The sequence below is a fragment of the Pundamilia nyererei genome, unplaced genomic scaffold (genome assembly GCF_000239375.1).
Source record: "Pundamilia nyererei isolate P.nyererei 1_Seehausen unplaced genomic scaffold, PunNye1.0 scaffold00411, whole genome shotgun sequence".
In the NCBI taxonomy this organism is placed as follows: Eukaryota; Metazoa; Chordata; class Actinopteri; order Cichliformes; family Cichlidae; genus Pundamilia; species Pundamilia nyererei.
The window spans coordinates 42,533-65,961 of record NW_005187812.1 but is presented as its reverse complement, the minus strand read 5'-3'; the positions used below and the strand labels follow the sequence as shown (position 1 = coordinate 65,961).

Here is a 23,429-nt window from a genome sequence, read left to right as displayed (position 1 = left end):
GTCATTGGTGTAAAAGTCCAAGTCAAGTCACAAGTCTTAGAACATTTTTTCAAGTCAAGTCTAAAGTCATAAAATTAATGACTCGAGTCTGACTCAAGTCCAAGTCATGTGACTCGAGTCCACACCTCTGCAACACTGATACATAAATGATCATTCTGCTATTGAGTCAACTTTGAGAAAGTTTCTCTGGTAATTCCTGTTTTTAGTGTACATTCATGATTTGAACTGTAATGATCTGGAGTATTCAGAATATCTATGGCAGCCAAGACATTGTTCATTTTTATTTGCAGTGAAGACACACACTGTGGAAGAACAGTGGATGAAATTATATACAAAAATTCAAATGGGGCACTTATAGCAATCAATTGCAGATAATCTGCAGTTCCCTTCCTCATTGGTTTACGTTTTACAAAACCAGCTGGCATCAAATTGTTGGTGATTTTTTACCACTAAAGAGTTACCAAGAGTTCATTTCCTTTGCCTTCTTCAAATTCAGTAAAGCAAAGAATTTCTTGACATTGTCCAAAATAACATTTTGGCTTGTTAAATATAATCCATATATAACGCCTGATAATTATGAGCAGATGTCTGATGAGTTCAGGAAGGCAGTTAAAGTGGGGGAATCCCTGGCTGTTTTTAGTAAGGATCCACAGAGGTCTCTAGCTGATGTACAGAGCTCACAAGATCTTATTTTTGTTGCAATTACCTTGCTAGTCAGTCTGCACTTTTCCTTATCAAAAAGCTTCACAATGGCATATACAATCACACCAAGTCATTCATTTAGTCCCAGTATAAGTGTTTGACTGAGTCTGGCATGATCATCCATCCTCTGGTTTGTCATAAGACCCTGACAGCACCACACTCCACCAGTGGCTTTCCACATTGCAAAGACAAAGCGAGCCTTGTCCCAAAGCCAAACCATGTGTCTTAATTCAATAACTAGAATGGGGGATGGGTTGGGGAACTGGTATGTATTCCAAGTCAGATGTCTATCTTGCGACTCTGGATTTGTCACTTGGGCTATTTGATTTAGTTTCTGAACATGTGCAGTAGGTGGAATATTTTCATTATTGTACAAATAGAGGTGGCTTGTTGCTGTTGTTTACAGTATATATATTTTCTCCCTTTTTTTCCAGGAGTTTATGATGTAATGAAAACATTTATGGATAAAATATGGTATATGAAATATTCAAAGTTAATGACTTCTGTCTGATGCCATGAATGGGTGGAGTGAGGTGAAAAGCATTCGGGATATACATTTCTAATAGTAATGAAAAATGTGCTGTGGAGTACATAACTGTCACTAGTTATAGATTTTGATAAACCTCTATGGCATTAGCCGCCGACAGTAATAAAACTTTAACCCAAAAAAGGTACTGCATACTTAGATCATATGTGGTAGATCCTAACCAGTTTGTGATTGGTTACTGGCTGTGGCTACTCGCCAGGTGAAATTGTGGGTCCTGCACATAAAAACTCTTCGTGATTGCTTTTCTGCTAGGAGGTTGCTACAGTCACTTGTAGTTTGCATGGGAGATGCCGTCTTGTCTGTAGACACTTGGTATTCACTCTCGAACTATAGTTATATTTCAATGATGTTGATGCAAACAAAGAAAAGTTGTGAAACACATTTCAAAAGGTACAACTTTTACTCTGAAGGTAAACATTCTCAGTTTCTCATATGCATTGCACATTTTGCAGTTTCACTATAATTTGGCGAGTCATTTGTAATGGTTTGACTGTCAAGCGCTGGACCTGCTAGTGACAAAGTAATCAAAAGGAGGTTTTCAGTGCAGTACTGTATACGTCATTGTGCCTATTTTCATGCTAGTGAGACCACGCAACCATCTGCAACCACTTGCTGGCTGTGGCTCAGGGAGTAGAGCAGGTCATCTGCTTATTGGCTGGTGGTTTGATCTCTGACTACTCGGACCTGTAGTCTTTGGTAATGGATGCACTGGAGAGCAGCTTTTGTGAATGTTAGATAGAAAGCACTTAGGAACAGACAAATGTGCTTGTATGAATGAGTGAATCAGGCATGCTGTATAAAGCACTTTGAGTGCTCAGGTAGAGTAGAAAAGCCCTATATAAGAATCAGTTCCTATACCATTTATTCCCCTACCACTCAAAGAGTGGTTGCTAGGCCTGCATGAATGGGGCTTTAGAAATCAATTTTTACAACGACTGCCAGCAACCAGTTGCAACCAGTCAGGGAATACACAATTTTCCCTCATGTTCGGTACCAGATGGTTTCTAGGCTTATCTGATTGACCTCTTAACCTGCAAAATCCTCTGATCATTAAGCAGAGAAAGTGGATGTCTGATAGTCTAACTGGTCAAAACATCAACGTTTCATCATCAGCTTTAACATTTACGTGTTTGTGCATGTGTGTTTTCTCTCACTAGGGTGTCTGAATAACTTGACGGGTTGATGGCTGACTTGGATAGGGAAGTGTCCAAGTTATTACAGTATCTCAATCTCTATTAGATTTAATAAAAGTAAGTGGGAAGAAGACTGATGTCACTATTGACTTTTAAAGAAACAGTGCCAAGTTAACTTTCATCTGGTATGCAGTTTCAGTGGGATCACACTTGCGCATACACATTACACAAAAGAAAAGTGTGTTTGAGGCTCTAGACTTGAGTGAAGAATATACAGTCTGGTGCTTTTTCACTGTAACCCGTCGATCCTTTCATCACTTATCGCTACTCACCACAGGCTGCCTCTCCATCTCATATCTCACCCTCATAAGAGTCTCATAACTCAACCCGAAATCCTCCCACTAGATTTGTCCACTGCAGTTAACTGACTTTAGGGTCATCTAGTCTGCATACTGCCTTACAGTGCACCAACATACCTCCTGTGTTTTAAGCTCAAAAGAGTTTGGCACTAGCGAAGTTAGTTGCAATGGAGGTAAAATCCAAAGGGTTTTATGTTCACGTTAGCCTGCTGTTCATTTTGACCGGTGTGTCCAAAGCAATTGTCTCTGATAACTAGGGATGGGTATCGTTTAGGTTTTATCCGATACCGGTGCCAAATCGGTACTTTTGAAACGGTGCCGGTGCTCAAACGGTGCTCAAACCGGTGCTTAAAGAATGGAGAACACAAAATTGGTCCAAAAACCTCTCATGTTCAGCTGTTTTTTGTAAAAATATAACAATGTTAGCCTTTTCTGCAGCTATGGGGCATATATGGTATCACTCTTGGCTGGAAGCAGTGCTTAAACAATGGAAAAAACACAAACTTTGTCCTAAACCTCTCATGTTTAACTGTTTTCCACTTTTTCTTTGGTCATTTTAGCCTTTTTAGCCAGGGTGAAGGGAGTATCTGCCATCAAACAAGAAGACAGCCGCATGTAGCTATGATGATGTTTGCTAGTTCACCTTACATGCATTAATGTAATAACGTGGTTAGCCTACTCAACGTAAATTAGCTACTCACGCAGAGAAGAACGGCTGCTGCATCATCATCCGTCATCATTTCTGCTACACTGGCAGGGCTAGGGGCCAGGACTCTCCTCTTCGTGTTTTTGGGGGATGTTGCATAACAGGCAACCCACCCGCAGTAGATGTGCTCGGTGTGAGGTCTCGCAGCAAGCTATCAAATACGGCGCATTTCTGGGCTTTAAAAAAAACGCTATGCGTCACCAGGTGTTTCATCGGATTCTTGGTGTTACCTCCTTTGACAGTATCACAGTATCAGCTTAAAGCACTTGTTGCAGGCTGCTGAGTTTGCATATTTTGCTGTGAAGTACAGCCAGACTTTTGACCGCTTCGCCTTGGACATTTTTAATCTGTAGCTCTGCTCTAACAGAACGTACGTACCTGGCCCCGCCTACTATCCTCGGAAACGTAAAGTGATTGGCTAGAAGTGTATCAGCTCAGGAAAAAAAAAGCACCGAAATAAAGCACCGAAATGTGCGCTGCTTTTCGGTCTGGTTACTGCCGTTTATGTCAGAACCGGTGCCATCCCTACTGATAACACTGTTTTTGTGTGTGTGTGGCCTTTTGCTGTCTGTTGTGTTGAACTTGAGGCTCTATTGCCTGAGGAAAATTGGCAGCAATCCTGTGTTCGAGTGGAGAAGATTTTTTTTTTTTTAAAAAGCAACTCATATTTCTGAAAAGAAAGTTTTAGTCATAACTCAAACAAAGAGAAAACTAAAGCGGTGTTATCTTCTGGTAACTTTTATATCAACAGTGGATCAAATCACTATGTGTACTGTGTAAGGGATCATCAGCTGGGAATCCAAAAGATATTATCACCCTGCTCTCGATTTTTAAATAATGGTGTTTATAATAATAGCGCTTGTTATACTTGTTTGTGATACAAAATGCTGTTGTGAACCTAAACAAATCAAGCCAATGACAAAGTATCAAAAATTGCATTTTGTCACATTATGTGTCTTATTCTTTAGGGAAATGCACGTCAACAGCCTCTGCCAGTCTGTGGTTCTTCTTGAACTCGTGAGACCAAAAGGTGATCCGGCACATTATTCTTTCTCTCCACACTGCACACTGTTCCCTTCCTCACAGTCTCAAGTTCCACGCTGAAAAAGGGCAGGGTAGAGCAAGTCTTTCCTTCCCCCCTTCCTCCTCCCCTGATGGCAGATGGGATATTGAACTCAGACTGGCTCTTGTTTGCCCCTGGGGACTAGGACGTAGGGATCAGCAGCTTATGGTAATGCAGTGTACTGTAATTAGCGAAGGCATCCAATTCTCAAGCAAGTTTGTGGGGGTTTTTTCCCCTCAAAAATGAAAGAATTTGCACATACATGATTTACTACTGCAAAGAACCAACATGAAAGAGATTTCAAATCATTTTTTGTACACAGTGTGGCTCTAAAGGTGTTGACATGCGCACCAAACAAAACATTTCTGTGCTGTGGAGTGACTGCACCAGGAAACAAAATGCTGTGTAATCAACACCCCCGGCCCAGTTACACTGGGATTTCTGGAATTCTCACATTAAAAAGTCACCCTCACTCCACAAGTAAAACAATGTGGAGTGTTGCTTACCATCTGCAACTTCTGGGCCACAAGAGTCAGCAGCTGTTGAGATACATTTTCACACAATCCTAGTAATAGTTTGTATATATTCAGAGCAGATGAAATAAGCTCAATAAAAGTGCGATCAAAGCATATGTAAAACACACACACACACATATGCTTTCAATGACACGTGCCTTCATGTGCGTTGGTTTGGTGTTTATTCCTTCGTCTTTGACTCGATTAAAAAACGGAAAGAAAAGAAGCATATTAAATTAATAAATTGCAGCATATTAAGGACAGTACTGGCATCTAAATTATATCAATCTGCCTTCATTCTTAAGTCACATAATTTCGAATAAAACAGAATAGGCCAGAATGGAGATTATAAAGAAAAGCAAAGGGAAAATCTCATAAATCCAGCAGAGCTATCAGTGCAGGAAGATTGGGAGCGAGCGAGCGAAAGAGAGCGAGAGAAGGGGGCGCGTAGAGAGGGGAGGTTAAGGAGAGGGGAGGAGAGAAGGCACAGGGAGGGAGTAGGAGAAAAATCCGGGGAAAAACTTTGAAAGGGAAAAAAAGACGTTTCAGTGGCCGCCGGTTAGCTAGGAAAAGGACAGTCGGAGGTAGAAAGAGGAGGCATAGAAGACAACTGCGTGCCTGTGTGGATTTTACCGCTGCCAGGAAGCCGCTGGGCACGCGCCTGCTCGGGACGGGGGATTATAGATGAGCTTGACTTTAAGATGAGGAGCGAGCCCATTCTTTTCACTTCCAGCAGGGGTGAGTGGCTTAAGCTGTCCTTTTTTTTCCCGTGAAAAAATGAATGCAGCTTGGTTTTCTAGCAGCAATAAACCTATTAAAATGGAAGTTTGTTAAAAGCGACTTTCTTACGATGTATCTCTTGTACAGTGGGATCTCCACGACGTTCAAACTGAAAGCCAAGAACAGCATGATTTTTCCGGGGCTGCTAGTGTACTCACTAACAAAGATTACCGGTCGATAACGTTTGTTTTGGCTTCCTTGCCAGCTTTTATTGTTCTTCTGTTGTAGTTCAGAGTGTGTATTGTAGAAATCTGTGTGCATGCATCAGATTGGCGCACGTGCGCCGTTCAGCACATACGCAAGCGCAGAAAAAGGCCACAAATGAATAATGTTTCTAAAAGGTATGCTGAAAGAGGGCACGGGGAAGAGACTGCGGAGAGACAGTTGGCTCCTCGCAGTGTCATTAGGGTTGTGGTCGCGTGTTAAGTGTCTATGTAGTATATGGACTTTATGCCGGACTCCGTTCAGTCATCTGGCAATTTAATGTAGCTCTGACTACAGAAATGAATCCCTTTATAAATGAGAAAGCAATCTGTTTTGGTGATTCTGGTCTTCAAGAGTTTGACCTCATAATGATGTGTAACAGTAGTTAAACTGATATAACTAGACTCAGCTTTTGGGCTGACTTCATTGCTGCCACCAGTGAAACTTGGTGGTGTTATCATACAATTGACAGAAGAATACCTTTCATTGGTTCACCTATTAAAGGTGAACCAATGGAAGGTGCTCTTAACAAATAATGTAATTAAAGCTCATTGTACTTTACAAGCACAAGTAGTGCTTTTTTCAGATATTTCACCATTTTATCGGTTTTCATTTTGTAATTACCCCCTATTATGCAACCCAATTCCTTTCTTTCTGGCATGGAGCTTAAAAGCAAGTCTGTTTCTTATTACCTCATTGTTGCTAGACAGCAGATCCACATACATCAACAACATGTGCAGTATCCGTCTCTGAAAATAATCTTTAAAAATCAGAGTACTTTCAACAGTGCTCAGAAAAACTGCTGCATAATTCTGAGCTGGAGGGTTACTCTTACTGTACACTTGGAGCAGTTAGGGGATAAATTATTACCCTTATCTTTGCCTGCCTGAGATTTTGAGACAACAAACTCTGGCTCTCTAGACTTGGTTGCAACAGCAGGATAACGGTAAATCAACCTATTTAGTCAAAAATAGTCACTTTGTCACTGTGTACACTAACAGAACTGTTTTTTTCATCTTCTTATCCATTTAGCTTTATACAGCTGGCAGTACTCAGACAGTTATTAAACAGTCCAGGTCAGCGTTAGGGCAACTCCACCCTGAAGTCAGAGGTTTTCTAACACAACCCTGGAATGACAACACAAATGCTCGATATCTCTCACTTGTCCTCATGTGGTTGTGAAGTGAGTGCACAATAACAGGACCAATGCTAGCAGCTGCAAGGGTTTCGGGTGGCCCGGCAGTGCTTCAGTGCCCGGCATTTGGTGAGGTTTGTACAGACATCTATTGTGTACTACTGAAGCATGCAGTATATACTATTTTTGTTTAACCAGTGTGGATATAGAAGAGCCAGTATGCAGGTATAAAATAGATATCACAACTCAGCTAGGTCTGCTAGTTTCCCAGCTCAGGATTTTCTATGATACAGTAACAACACATACTGCAGTCCTTGCTGAAATAGAAATAAGGAATCTTGATTTACTCTTAATAATACTAAGAAAAACTAATTAGGGCTCCTGTAGTGGAGCTTTGTTCGGTATTCTGGAAATAAACCCAACAGGTTGGTTTAGAGTAAACATTGTCCTCATGCATTCAGAGGAATTCAAATAATTTTTTGGGGTGGAGTAGTATTAATTTATGCTTTTTTTGTTTTTATTGGTTTATGTTGTTTTATGTTGTATTGGTTTATGATGGTGTTCACTGATTGGAACTTCTCAGTTTAAACAGTGTTGGGAACACTGTTTATTACTAAAGAGGCCAGCCATGAGGTTTTACCTTCACCAATCTCCATGCTAAAAATACTTTGTCTCTGGCTTTGTACAGGCTGCTTTAAACAATATGCAGGACAGTGATGATAACTATGGCATTTTTTTTTTCAGGTCAAAATGGCACGCCCGATAAAGAGCAAACTTGTCATTGTCACAGGCTCTCAAAATTAATCTTCTGTATCAACTTAGCTGTGAATGTATACAACATTTTAGTCAAATACCTTAAAACTGCAATTGATAGTTCTATGGTTTTTCTTATACATTAGTTTGATGATCTTCTCTGGCATGCCCCAAAATTTTTAAGTGTGGCTTCTATAATTTTTTTTTACTGGGGTCATGTCCCACCATGAATTCCTGCTCCAGGGTGAAGCTGTCAAGTGTGGAGATCTACTGTAAAAAACTCAGCAGAAATGACCTATTGTGATGCATACCAGAGTGCCATTGAAAAGATTTTTTGTCCAACGCAGTCATCACTCACCACCTGCCCTGTTTGTCAGAATTGCCTTCCTGCAATTTTTCTACTTCCCGAAAATGAAACCCAAGTTCTAAGACTGTCCTGACACACTGGTGGAGATCTAGTGCAAGAACAAAGGGGCATACGGGGACTTCTACAAAGTGACCTACAAATGGTAGAAGCTCAGAAAAATAGTACAGAAATGCACAAGAAGATGATCTTGAATGGAGATCAGCCAAATTTAGCTCAGGCATATTTTTTCTAGATAAATCTTCTTTTTTTTTTCCCTTGCTGCAGTTGTGGCAGTTTGAAACAGTGGAACAGTGTTGATTGATACTAAACATAAAACATACAAAACTGCAGTGACATTTTGGAAAAAGTAATGACTGTCTAACTATACAGCAGTTTAGTGATAATCAATGCATTGCTGTTGTTTTTGATGCTGTTGATGTTGTTTTACTAGCTTCCCTTTGTCTATGCTATCTGCCAACCCTAACCCACTGGATCGGACGCAGGTCACAGCCAAAGACGTTAACCCTAACCCTATCTTAACCTGTAATCTGGGGAAAAAAAGTGGATACTTTTTAAAATATCAATTAGGGAAATTTTTTGGGAGAACTGTTTAATGGAAAGCAAAATTGCATACTTTAACTATCTAGGTCAGAGTTGGGATCGTTACCAAATGTTACTTGGGTTAGCAGTCAAATTTGACCAACTGCTTGCTTCTAAAACATCTCTGATCTAAGGGACCTGGCTTGCTTTCCTTTCTATGTTGTTTTTAGCTGGTGGTGGATTTGAGGCAATAATAGAAAACCAAAGTCAACGTCAACTGTCTCTTTTAGCAAGTCCATGCTCAATAGCTCTCCCATTTATGGGGTGCTGTGCTTTGGGGGCAAATACAAGTGTTAAAGTGTTTATTGCCACTTATTATTGCAGCTTTCCTCACAGAAACTCTGAGTCGACAAGCAATTAATTGGAGTGTGTGTGATGTGGGAACGGTGGGTGCATGGTGTCACCGTACTGGCCTGCCTCGCTCATTTAGTTCTCCTTCCCTGCCTCATTCACCTCAATAGTGATTGAAGTTTAAAAGCTTTCATCTGTCAGACGCGTGAGCCCCTTCCTTTTTTTGGTGATGGATCCCAGCAGTGGAGAGGAGAGATGAGGAGAAATGACTTTGTAATTTCTCCATCCTTCCCTGCAGAGTTGGCCTGTCAGTAAGCTGGCATGTGGGAAGAGAGACTTTAATTTTGGGCCGACTAATCATAGCCCTCCCAGCCTTACCCCTGTGTCAATATGCATCTGGAAAAACACAGGGAAAAAGAATGGGGAGCGAGTGCCAAGCTCAAGCACAATTCAAAGGACCCCAGTGTATGCCAAATAGCACAGAATGATATGGCATACATCCAGCTGGCAGCCTGTTGGTAGCCTACTGATTTAACATCATCAAACAAGCATTTGCCTTTGGACTTGTACTTTAAAGAAGTTAAAATAGTTCTGCTTATTGCAAGCATATATGGTCGCCTTGAAAATTTGGATGCATTAGGAGGAAATCACTTCTCATGAGTCTCACTAGCCTTCAACAAGCTTATTGTAATAGGATGAGTGCATTCACTTGTTAGCCTGTCTGCCTTTAACAAAGCTTTTAGGATTACAGTACAAGACTAAAGCTGCCTTGGTGGGGTGTCCTAATAGGAGGATAAGGGTACAGGGAGCTGTAATTTTGTCAGTTTGAGCGTTTGGTTGTGACTGTGTAGCTGCTGTTTACACTCGCACAGATAAGAGTGCCTCTGTGTCCTGTTTCTGTAGGTGGTGTTTAATAAGTAACTGATGAAAAGACCAAAGGCTTCTATCACAGTCAGGACAATGGGTACACCTACAGGAATCTAATTTGATTTAAATCAAAGTTAGACAGGCTTTAGCTATTTCAGATTGAAAAAAGGGGCAATCATGCATGATGAATTTTGTATTTTCAGTGTTTTCCACACATAGACTTTATTTGGAGACTGAGGTTAGTATTTTATGTCTGACAGAACAACGCTGTTTGTGATCAGACAAATAGCTGATCACAGTGTTCAGCCGCTTCTAACCAAATGCCAGTTTTATCTATTGCCTGGCTCGCTGACCTGTGAGAACCTGACCAGAACCTGTAGGAAGTAGAGAAATGGTTTATGTGATGTTACTCCGAGCTCACCAAGGCTACAGAGCAGAACAAGGAACACAGCTGCCAACTTTAGCCCATGAAAGTGAAGTTAAGGTGAATTCATATACCATACACAAGGAAAACTTCAGACACAATGACTGTGTTTAACTATTAAATGGAAGTTTTTGAGTTAAATAAAAGATCTCGTCCAAGGTGTCCTGGGATGAAATAGGCAGCATTGTGGAAAATTAATACCAGGGATGCCCAAATGCAGCTATAAAGTCCATATTCTAGGACCTCCAATCTTCTAGATTTCTCTTTACCAAATGTAGAAGGTGTGTACTACAGTTTGAGACTCAGTGGGATCGGTTTTTCAACTTGCTGTGACCAACCTGGTGCTAATAACAAAAGGTATGGTGCATGGCAAACAGACTGCTTGTTATATTGCTTTTTGCTAGTCTATTTGGGTAATTTATAAAACTTGCCTCATTCACACAAGATGGCCCCGCCCCTCCCTAAAGCCTGGCAGAACCGTAGGGTTCTTCCTGGTAAAAGGGAGTTTTTCCTTCCCACTGTCACCAAAGTGCTTGCTCATAGGTGGTCATATGATTTTTGGGGTTTTCTCTGTATATATTATTTCAGGGTTTACCTTGCAATATAAAGCACTTTGAGGCGACTGTTGTTGTGATTTGGCACTATATAAATAAAATTGAATTGAATTGAATTCATTTATTAGATGACATGTGCTGCTTCCTGAGCTATCACAACCTGTGGAAAATCTGAATTTTCCTGTGAAATTACTTTGTGTTGAATGTTCATGAGTTCTCAGATAGTAAATCAGAGACGTGTGCCTGTGAAAACTCCAGTCCACTACCTATATCTGAATTGAGCCATTTTGTGGATGAAACAAATGATGATGCTTAGTAGACCTACAGCCTCTATATCCTCACCAGTCAAAAACCATGTATAATGTGACACTCATTTCTCACACCCATGCAGCTACAATTCCCAGTCCAATCAAGAAAACCTCATGTCCTCCATTCCCACCAGAAGATCAAAACTACAAGCAGGAGTGTCTCCCCCTCCACAACCCTTCACCCCATCTTTCTTTTTGTCCCATGGTTTTTAGCTGAGCTCCCTCTAATTATCTTTTTAAAAGACATACCAAAGGGCGCATCATTACTATCCCCAAATATTGTTTGGTTTTAGAGCTTGCTTTGGGACTTCTCCCACCATATTTCCACCTCTCTTATCTTCTCTACACCTCCATCAGCACCTCCCTATCCCATCACCTTTCTTTTTTCTTTTTTTTTTCTCCTTTTCACATCAGGGTTTTGCAGATGTGTGTTTGCGGTCTGGGAAACATCTGCTTCTACAGTAAACCACCTGTACAGTTCGATAGCAATCAGCCCCCCTCTGTGATGTTTGCTTGGCATGCCTGATGGAAGATAGAAAACACACAAACCTCATAATTACAGACCTGAGAAATGGGGCGGGAGCAAGGCAGGTTGTCTTTCATCATAAGTTAATGCAGCATCACCCATCCTCTGATCTGTTCAGAACTCTCCCTCTCGCCTGGTGCTCATCCAAGTTGAGGCTTTAAAAGTCTTTATGAAACATTTATGACTGGTAATAGCACACAACTTTCACAGCTTTCCACCAGCAGTGGGAAGGGAAAAAAACAGTACACAAGGCTACCAGTATAGGACTAAAATATCTGTATGTAGCGGAGGACATTTAAGAGTTATTTTTATCTGATAAATTATAAAGTGAAGCTGAGAAGGGCAGTGAAAATTCAGATGGTAAGCAGTTACCTTTACAAGTTGGAGTTACGAAGGAGTTATCAGAGTGGAAAGGCAGATGATACTCTTCCTTTTCCCCCCAAAGTATTAAGAAATTTTCAGCTTGTCTGTGTGATGGTTTTTATGTAATCATGTGACAAATAAATACCTTCCAGCATCACCCTGTGTTTTGGTGGCATGTTGGAAGCAGTAACCATGACGATGCCAGACCATAAAACCAACCTCAATTAACAATAACCACCTTCTTACTGTAACACTGAACCCACAGTGCAGTTAAGCTTCCCAAAACCGCAGAAAGTGGGTGTTTGGAACTGTAAGTCTCTGGCTTCTCATGCATCTTTTAGGTGCACAAGGACTCCTTTAAAATCTGTTACGTGCCACAAAATAGCAGTTCTGGTTGAGCTGACCTGGTATGGCAGACAATTTATCATTTACGTAAACAATCTTAGTCTACATGTGCCAGATGCAAACTTGCACTTCTATGCTGATGATACAGTTATTTACAGCTGTGGTTCAACTCTTGTCCAAGCCATCGACTCCTTGCAGAAAGCCTTTTCTGCTGTCCAGCTCTCATTACATGAGCTTAAACTTGTTCTCAACGCAGACAAAACAAAGCTCATGTTGTTTTCTAAATCAAGGAGACGAGGCCAAACAATCCCATCAGTAACCACTCTTGAAGGTAATAAAATAGAGTTGATTCACACCTATAAATATCTGGGAATCTTAATTGATGCCTCGCTTACCTTCAAACCACATGTAGAGAATCTTGTGAAAAACCTGAAGTTAAAACTGAGATTTTACTTTCAAAATAAGTTGTGTTTCTCTTTTAATACAAAGAAGCGGCTTGTTGCTGCTACATTCTTGCCTGTGCTGGATTATGGTGATATTCTATATATGAATGCTTCTGCTCAATGTCTTCGAATGGTTGATTCTGTGTATCATGCTTCTCTGAGGTTCATCACTAACCGTAAATTTCAGACTCACCACTGTGAGTTATACTCTCAGGTAGGATGGCCTGCTTTGGTAAGTCGGAGGAACTGTCATTTATACAGTTTTATATATAAGGCGATACTTGGGTTGCTGCCTTCTTATATATGTTCCCTGCTTGTAATGAAACATGCTGGTCGGTATTCTCTTCGTCCGCATGGTTACTTGTTGCTTTCTGTTCCATTTGCCCGAACTGAACTTGGTAAAAGAGCTTTTGTCCATTTAGCACCCTCGGCTTGGAACAAACTGCAGAAGGAATGGAAAATGACTGAATTCATTTCATTAAGTGCTTTTAAATCTAAACTACAAATCCTTGAGGCCAAGTCCATAACATGCAACTGTTTCAATTAGATTGATTGTCATTTTAACTGACTTTTTTATTTTTTAATTTTATTGAATTTTTTTTTATTTTATTTGTATTCTTTCACTTATTGTTGCATGTGTGTTGTTGCTGCCTGTGTTTGAGTAATTTCTGTAACTGTGAGACATCTGCTGCCTATCTTGGCCAGGTCTCCCTTGAAAAAGAGGTTTTTAATCTCAATGGGATCTTCCTGGTTAAATAAAGGTTAATAAAAAAATAAACTGTCAGGTCCATGAAAAAATAGTCTGAAAACATTATTGCGTCAAGCCTTGAAGTTTGAAGAACAAACAAAGGAAATATACTAGAAATCAATTTATGTGTTTGTTCCTGACATTATTGCTTATATTACAAGTAAAGCTAATTAGAATCATCATTTTCTATGTTCTTGGTATATTTTGTATTGTTTTGCCATTCAAAGCATTTTATGGTTTTTTGTTAGAAATATAAACCCTACTCCTTGTTCACTTTTGGCACAGTGCATTTATACTCCCATCCAAGACTTAAAGACCTTTACCAAGTTTGTATGGCCCATTTATCCAAGTAAACTGAGCCCATGTTGATTTACAAAAGTGGCATGGCTTTATGATTATGACAATGGTTTGGTATTAGAGTGACTTGGACCATTTTCTTAAAGGAAAAAAAACAATTCAGTTCAATTCAGTTTTATTTATACAGCGCCAAATCACAACAACAGTCGCCTCAAGGCATTTTACATTGTAAGGTCGACCCTACAATAATACATACGGAGAAAAACCCAACAATCATATGACCTCTATGAGCAAGCACTTTGGCGACAGTGGGAAGGAAAAACTCCTTTTTAACAGGAAGTGTCGTCCGGCAGAACCAGGCTTTAGGAAGGGGCGGGGCCATCTGCTGCGACCGGTTGGGGTGTGAGAAAGAAAACAGGATAAAAGACATGCTGTGGAAGACAGCCAGAGATTAATAACAAGTATGATTCAGTGCAGAGAGGTCTATTAACACATAGTGAGTGACGTAAATTGACTGAAGAAGGAATACTCAATGCATCATGGGAATCCCCCAGCAGCCTAGGCCTATTGCAGCATTACTAAGGGAGGATTCAGGGTCACCTGATCCAGCCCTAACTATAGCAAAAAGGAAAGTTTTAAACCTAATCTTAAAAGTAGAGATAGTGTCTGTTTCCCAAATCCAAACTGGAATAATTCCAGTTCTAATAGTTGCATTGCATTTCAGCAGTGTGTGTATGTTGAGGCAGATCCTGACCTGAAGTCCTGTCAGATAATCAAACTAAACACGTTTTCGAAGTGTTAAAGGCGCTGCTGGTAACAAGAAACAGACACCTGGAATATGTGGTGCGGGATAGCAACTGTCAGTGTTCCGTCAATCATAACAGCTGTATTCCAGGAAGAGGGCAGAAAGCCCTCCTCCCTCTAACCTTGCTAAGCATTTTTGCACAATAACAAAGCCACAGGCTCTCAAGTTTTACATGAAATCCAAACGTGACCCCGTTGTCTCGTTCAAACACAGTCCTCACTTAGGAAAATCCCCTTTGATCTGAATACCTGGCAGTGAAAACATCCCTGTGAGTTGTCTAGGTGTTTTTAGTGTGTGTGTGTGTGTGTGTGTGTGTGTGTAGGGATTGATGTTTTGGAAAGAGCACGTATTTTTTGTCATGCAGACCGAATGCTAACACAGCAGATGTGGTTTGGGGTACATATGATTAATGTACGGTATGCAGATATCAGAAAACTGACTAAAATATTTATGGCATTAGAATCAAAAAGCTAGAATACATGACACAAACACATGCACTGCCTTTTATGTTGAGTACAATGAAGGGCATTATGGAAATGGAAAAATGAGGCTGAATGAACAGGGTGAGATGGGGAAGTAAAGGACGTGGGCAGTTTGTTTGCACAACATGTTTTTTTTTTTTTAATTATTTTATTTTCCTGCGTGCCCTTAAGCCTTCTTTGAGGGTGGTCCTTGCCTCCACCTCTTCATTTTCTCTGCCATCTTTGGTGAACTGGGGAGCTCACTTTCGGTTGTTAATGGCACACATGCGCACAGGTTGTGTTTTTTGGCCACCCCTGTGGAGGTAAAGTATTGCACACGTTGCACAAAGCTCTACGAAGCAGTAAATGGAGCAGTAAATAGCTGCTTGGCTGTTCAGAGTTTAGTACAAAATCAGGTAGTGCTGAAAGTGATCCAGGGAGCGTGTACCTTCGCAGTGAGGGATGTTACTACTTGTTTATCTGCAAGTACAGAGTGATAGTGTAGGTAAAGTGCAAGTAATCTTTCTGCTGTAAAAGGATTTAAAGCACTCCGACTTACAGATATTTGGGGTTGATTGTTGGGTTTTCTCTGTATTATCGTAGGGTCTTTACCTTACAATAGAAAGTGACTTGAGGCTTTGAGATTGTGATTTGGTGATATATAAATAAAACGGCATTGAAATATGTTTTTCCATTGGTGGCCCAGGAGTTAAATATTTTCTGTTATTGTCATCGTTAATTGCAGTTTTAGTGGTATTACATGCACAAACGGAGGAAACATGTTACTCCATGTTAGTCTCCCCATCACCCTCACTTTTTCTGTTTATCTTTCACCCCAGCCCCCCTTTCCTCACCGGACTCTCCTGTACTCTCCTCAGATTATGTGAGGAATGTGTCTGTGTATTCAGTGTCAGAGCTGCTCTCTAACAGTCAAGCAGCAATAAAGATGAACCGTGGTTGCACTGGATACAAACATCTATTGATTTTATTGTCATAACGCTGAGATATTAATATGAAGAGCATTAATGCTTTTTGCCAGCTACCTGCACCATCATCTGTTTTTGTTTAGTTAAATGCTTGTGGGAATTGTGATTACATGTGGTATTCAGACCTGTTTTGAATAGACCCTCCAACTCGGGCCCAGTGGCATGGGATAGTGGAAGAAATTTTTGGAATGGAAAGACTTACCTTTCTCCTTAGACTTGAGCTTGAGAAATTCAAGAAGCTCTGGGAAAAATGGATTGTGTACTCCCTTTGTACTGAACAATTAAATATTACCATGATGTAAGTAGATACTAATGTTGAGACTGTGTATGTCTTCCATGCTGACCTAAAGTTTTGTATTCTCGTACTGTAAATTAATAAATAAAAAGTTATTTTAAAAAAAGACCTGTTTTGAATGAGATATATGAGGTCTGCTACTTCATGACTTATGTCTGTTATAAAATAGCCTGAAATAGTCTTAATGGCATGTGACATACTAAACTGCTGTGACATTTGGCACATGGGTTAGCCATTAGGCCAGCTTATCTCCTGTGCCTGTTGCTCAGATATCGGTTAAGCTGATTTCATGTGATTATATGGAAACACGAACATATCACAGCTTGCTTGGAAGCAAGTCCTGTCTGTATGTTTGATGCTAATGTCTCCCATAAAGATTAGTGTACATTTTTTTGTGTGTCATGTAACACAAGTTTAACTTTTCAAAGTCACTATAATCAAATGAAGGTAAGGGTCAGTGTTATTGGTCATTTAGTTTTGAATAGTTTTGAACAAAATGTGAATGTTTTTGAAAATTCCAGACTTTTAAATTCATACACAGTTGTTTGGCTTGTAGTTTAATTACTTCATCTTCAGTTCCTCGTGCCTCTTTTCTCGTTTTGGGCCTGGAGAAGTGGATTAAAGTCAGGTTCAGTGTCGTCACTAAGGCTACGTCCACACGTGCCCGGGTATTTTTGATAACGCAGATTTTTCTATGCGTTTGCACCTTTCGTCCACACGTAAACGGCGTTTTCGGTCACTGAAAATGGAGTATTTTGAAAACTCAGTTTTTGCATTTACGTGTGGACGAGAAAAACGCAGAAAACGCAGAAAACGCAGCGTCAAAGATGTGCGCATATTTTGACGTCACACTGTGCGCCACGTTATTGTTTCGGTGAAATGAATTTCTACAATACTGTTACTGTTAATTCTACTCTCTGCAGTGTTTAAATGCTTACATATACACACAGTTACTGTCCCTCCACACATACGACTCAGTTCTGCTTCTATGCCCCAGCTTTGTTTACTTTTTCCCACCGAGGCTTCTAGACTTCTGATTGGCCAACATTTCTACACGGTTAGGAATATATCGCCACCTGTTGCTTTGGCATGTTCCTAGCAGCGTTTTCCTTCATTTCAGCCTTTATGTGTGGACGGGATTATTTTTTAAAACAAAAACGGAAAATCTCCGTTTTCAAAAATACCCGTGTACGTGTGGACGTAGCCTAAGATCTCACTAAGAGATTTCCTTCTGCAGCCCCAGAAAACAAAAACGGTAATCTATTCTCTGACGGGGAGAGTTTAAAACCTAAAAAAACAAAAACAAACTAGTTTGTAGATGCACAAAAAGTCAGTTCCAGTAAATTTGCCAGGTTAGTCTGCTCAGCAGCTGCTCTCAGATTGTTTCTGAATCACGCTCGGACATTCAGTGACTCGACGTTGTCACAAAGGGCAGTAACCACAGAAAGTCCTCATTAACTCCACTTAACTTTTTCAGTCTGCAGCTGCTGTCCAGGATAATGCAGTGCCTTTTGATACAATCAGGTGTTAACAAAAAGCTTCACTGAGCTGGGACCCTCATCTTGAGACAGTGCTTCTTATCTGAGTGTCTGTGCAGAGCGTGGCATCTCAGAGTCACGCTTCTGAGCCCAATCAAATGCTCTCAGATCAAGTGTGTGGAGATAGACTCACTGATACCTTGCTCCCATACCTCATCTGCGAGCTATGTTCTGTATTCGGTTTCCCTGCTTTTGTTTTGCTCTGTGTGGGAAGCTGCTGGTGTATTTTTCACCTGCGGCTATAATTCCATCAGGTACATTGCCAGATCTGTCCCTGCCCAGCAACTATCAGCTTGCTGGATCTGTGCACTTGAAGGACTGTCAGCGCTTGTGATTGATTTACTTGAAAATTCTGTTTTCCACAGGGCCACCTGGCTGCCCACTTATGTTACATAACAGTATTTTGTGCTTTTCCAGTATCTGTTTAATGTTGGTTTGTTGCACAGGGCCAAAAAATACTTGTCAGTGTGTTTTACCTGAAACATGCGCTACATTGGGACTGATTAATGAGCAGCTAATGCTGGGGCCTGTTTGTGCCACCAAAAGGTTGTTTGGGAAGCCCAGCACTCACTTTTCACATTCTGAAACACTCTGTTTCACTCAATACAGTATTAAGTTGTTATTAATCCACAGGTCAAAATAGTTCAAAGAAAATAATAATCTCTTACAATGTAAGCGTTAGAATGTCATCATCATTTTGGGTAAACGCTTACCAAATATGACTTGTGAATGAAAACTATGGTACAGTTGTGCGGTGTTGTAGTGATATAGTCTATACTGCTCTTCATCTACAAACACAGTGCATTAGTGTTTCTGTTGGCTGATGGTGTACATCTGCTCAGTTAAACAAAGGTAAACAACTAACTAGTCTTTGATTTCTCACCCAGCTCTTAATTGCAGACAGTGAAAAACAGAAAAGCAAGCTGTAAGAGTAACGTTGCACAAATTAGTTGTTTTCAGTATTGGTGCGATCACACAAAGATAAAGTAGCATAGGTCTCATTCCAATTAGACTAGAGTCCCATAACCTGACTCTTTGATATTTGTGTATTTGTTCTCCAGCAATGGAGGAGCTGGTGTGTGAGCTTCGTCTGTTTCTGGACCTGCTGGACAGAGAATATCTGAGTGCTGGGGTCCGAGAGAAGAAGATACACCTCTCCAATATTCTGCACAGAGTACTGTCCGACAAAGGTGAGGATTAAACTTATACTGCACCTTCTGAAACACTTAGATACAACACCTGACCTTACTATGGCTGACTGCAGGAGTTCCATGAGCAGTCTGGTACATACACAAAGAATGTAGACCACAATAAGCTGGTCCTAGGTCAGTGTGGGATTGAATTGTTTGGTTGCTGTCATCATAGAGTTATATTGGTATACATTTACTTATAAAACCCTTTACTTGTAAGCTAATATAGCCAAAAGTTTTTTTATGACAGATTAAAAGAGTTAATTTCATCAGTGTGATGTTTTCTGAGCTTTTCTTTAACACAGACTTTTTTCTTTAAGATGTTCACGTGTGTGGCTGCCACGTGTGTGGCAAAAACATGTTTATATTAAAATCTGGATGAATCGAACATGAAAAGAAGATATACACAGAAATTTTATTGTATTTTTGTCTCTTGTTTGCATCCTTAAACGCGAAGATTGTTTTAGTGCTATACTGGAAGCCTCAAAACATGAGATTATTCACACAAATTCATAATGACGTTTCAGTTTTCTATCAACAACAAAATGTCACGTGCAGAAATATTTATTGGAGATTTTGCATTTTAACATTAAAAAAATCCACAAAGGGACCTTGTAATGAGGAGCAGAAGTGAAGCGCATTAAAATCAGAGAAACACAGAAGCACAGTCTATTTGGTTCTATAATTTTAAGAAGGGAAATTATGACATTTTATTTTTTGTCACTACTTAGATTTGACACTAGTGGCACTGTAAAGCATCTTCTTGTTTATATTCATAATAGCCACTTGATTTCTTCTAGAGCCTTCATTCAAGTCAGAGATACACAGCGGACTGCCTGCTCCACCTCAGATGCCACTTCCAGAGATCCCTCACCCCTGGATGGTAAGACTGAAGTTTATTTAGATTTATTAATTTTAGTTCTCTGTAATTTGGCCATGCTGGAACTTATCGCAAGCAGTGCTCACAGTAAGAGTTATACCGAGTTCCAGTATGCGTTCTGGTTGTCTGACTAAAGAGAGTTGTTTCTACAAATACCAGATAGCCCTGCGTCATTCTGCTTCCGCTGCTATGGGTCATCCTCTCAGCCCAGCTGCTTTAATGCAAAACCAAGCAAATCAATGGTGAAGGACAAAAGAATACTTTATTTTCAGGACACTGCTGAGTAACTACATTTTGAGCAATGCAGTGCAAGTCACATGTAATTTATGTGGCATAAGTAAGTGATAAATAAAGGAAAGACAGCTCATTTCCTTTGTCCTGCTATTATACAGGTTACTATACACTCTCCAGAGTGCAAGGACCTAACGTTTCTGTATACGACCCAATTTGATCCCAGCGTTAAATTAAAAGCGACAATATTGACATCCAGGACGAAACTAGAAATTACTATTTTAAATAATACATTAGGCCTTATAAATAAAACATAGCCAATAAATATTGAATATAAAATGATTTGACAACTGTCTATAAAATAATGCACTATTCTTAATGTTAGGTCAGTGTTAGAGTCTTTACTTTATAGTGCTGCTATTTGCAGTTGCACTACTTTCCCCAAACTAGCTAATTTTGTCACATCATCTGTTCAAAGCTGAATGTTACCTCCCAGTTTGCATTCATTTACAGCATTTCATTGAATTTAGGTCCAATTTCAAATCCCTTTTGGATATTTTTAAATAACTTCATCATGTTAACACTACAGGTATCTTTAACATTCATGCAGGACTGCTTACCAGTAACACACAACTGGTGCTAGTAGAAACTGCAGAGAAATGACCAATAACGCTGACCCTTACCTTCATTATTATCAGATGGTGAACTTGTTAGCAATACACTGAAGTTCTGTGCACAAGTTTTTGTGACACCCTGCACCTGAATGGTGTTAATCACGCAAATGCCAGCGCTACCAATGCAGCAGGACATAGAAACCATATGAGATGTGTTTTACAGTCACTTGTAAAGCAGTTGGAAGGCCTGTCATGGCTTCAGTATGTTTTCCTCTCCCGTACTGCGCCTCACATCACCATGACAGTCAATGAGGACCGTAACATCTCTGTTAAAACAGTGATGTGTGTGTCATTATTGTGAAAGTGAGATGTGCATGTAAAAAGACCCAGTGTGAAGAATAACAGTGTGTGTCTGCCATTATTGTGGGAACAGATGCCTGTGATAAAAAGCAGGTGGCTGTGATGGCTTGCAAAGCCTTTATTTCATAGCAATAAGCCACAACACCTTGTTCTACATCTTACTCACACACACACGCAGGACACGCACACATTCCAAGGCACAAGGCCTTACAGTGCAGTTTGTAATTAGAACCAGTCGTCAGCCTCAGCCTCCTCTGGTGACCCCAGTGTGTGTCTGGAAATCACAGCCGAGGGTTTCCCAGAAAACTAGGCGAGTGAGGAGGAGGAGTTTCTGATGTTTCTGTGTCTCTGCTTGTTGTCTCTCTTCTCTGCTGCCCCAATCAGAACCAGTAACATAAGAAAATACATAGCAGAGCCTTGCACGACACCCCAGACTCTCGGGCCTGTTCGGTGCTTACCTTACCTTTATTTAAACAAAGCACATAGGCACACAATTACACAACTCTTTCTGTCTTTTATGGGAAGAGTGAAGTTTTTAGCAGGTCTTCATCACTGGCTGAAGGAGACCCACTCAGGACTGGGTTGAGCATTTTGATTTTTAACTTACTTTTTGTTGAATTTTGTATTTGTTGTTTGGTCGAGTGTGTGAGACGGATAAACACTGGAACAGCCTGTAAACACGGTTATAGCTGAAAAAAGACGCCAGCTTCTCCTTGTTTCCCTCCCCACCATTGTGTGTTGCTTTCATTTAAATAAAATGTTTATGTTTTTTTCTGAACATAGACTACTGCCTTTCTTTCCGTTATGAGTTTAAGTGAATAAATCGCCACGTTTGGGCGCACTCTCAGGAGGGTGCATTTGCTTGCAACTGGAAGAGGATGCCGTTAAACACTGCTATTATTTCTTCAGTTGACTCCTTCTCTTAGCCTCAACCAGCATTATTAGCAAACTTACTCATGGGCAGATAAATAGATGAATAAATCTCTCTTAGTTGATATATTCGTCCAAAGTCATCCAACCATACTTTATACACTTTATCCAACAATATCATGCTCTGGACACTGGCTACTGTGTACAAAGTAATCATAATACTAACGACAGCATAAGCTGTGACAAACATTCAACAGCAAGGATTTTCATCAGCAGAAAAGAAAGCAGCTAAAATATATTAAGTGGTTAAATAGAGCCATTCACATTAGAACAAAACCTCTCTGAGTAATATATGTGCAGGGTTTGCAGAGTCGCAGCAGTAAAGTATAATTCTCATAAATATACTTGGATGGAAACCCAGCTACTGTCTTTTATTTTGTGCCAGCTCTCTGTCTCCCTGTTGCCGTCTCTGCTCTGAAATTACCATCTATCACATTTCCACACTGACCTCTGGAGAAGCTGTCCAGACTGAGGAAAAAAGTGTTGTGCTCCCTTTCTCCACTCTTCATTTCTTGCAAAATTTCCACCGCGTGCAAATGAAACAGCGGACAAACGGTTAAGAGGAAAAGAGAGAGGAGGCGGCTAGAAAGAAAATAGTAAACAGGGTAGAGAGTTAAAGAAACAAAGATTTCATGTTGATGAAAAACAACCTTGTTAGTCATGAGAAGTTGCAGTTATTTGTGTTATACTGCATCAGTCTTTAGTTGGTGTTGGTGAAGAAGTGGAACATGGACTAGAGCAATCTGGTGAAATAATAGACAAGGAAGACAGTCTCTTTGTGACTCGTCGAGCCTCAAAGCCAAACCGACACTCACGTACACAAAGAGCCTGTGCCTTTAGAAGCTGAATCAGTCCTTAGCTTCCACATTTTGATTACTAACAGTTACATAAGGCATACTTAGTTTAGAGTAGCTCACTTGATGTACAATACTTAATCAGAGGACTGTGGTGTTGGAATTTATTACTCAAACCCAAACAATATGCAGATTGAAGACTCTTCCAGAATATTCTGCTAGTATATGAAGTGCAAAAGAAGACAAATGGCTTTGCACAGACTTCCACGATAAGTTTATTTACTGCTGAATTGTTCTGGAGTGTGTCATCACATTTAGTCCATTTCAGAACTTATT

General features: G+C 40.2%; 1 protein-coding gene across 3 annotated transcripts in view; it reads left to right on the top strand.

Annotated features, from left to right (window-relative positions):
* The window catches only part of afap1 (actin filament associated protein 1), a 100,081-nt gene that overhangs the window by 35,373 nt on the left and 41,279 nt on the right, over positions 1-23,429 (top strand). For 2 of the 3 annotated variants that reach the window (XM_005753181.1, XM_005753180.1), the window contains exons 1-3: positions 5,520-5,763; positions 19,156-19,284; positions 20,085-20,167. In XM_005753181.1, coding sequence (XP_005753238.1) covers positions 5,727-5,763; positions 19,156-19,284; positions 20,085-20,167 — 249 coding nt within the window. In that variant the 5' untranslated portion in view covers positions 5,520-5,726. Of the gene's footprint in view, positions 1-5,519; positions 5,764-19,155; positions 19,285-20,084; positions 20,168-23,429 lie in introns of those variants that run through there. The other variant, XM_005753182.1, reaches the window with a different exon arrangement.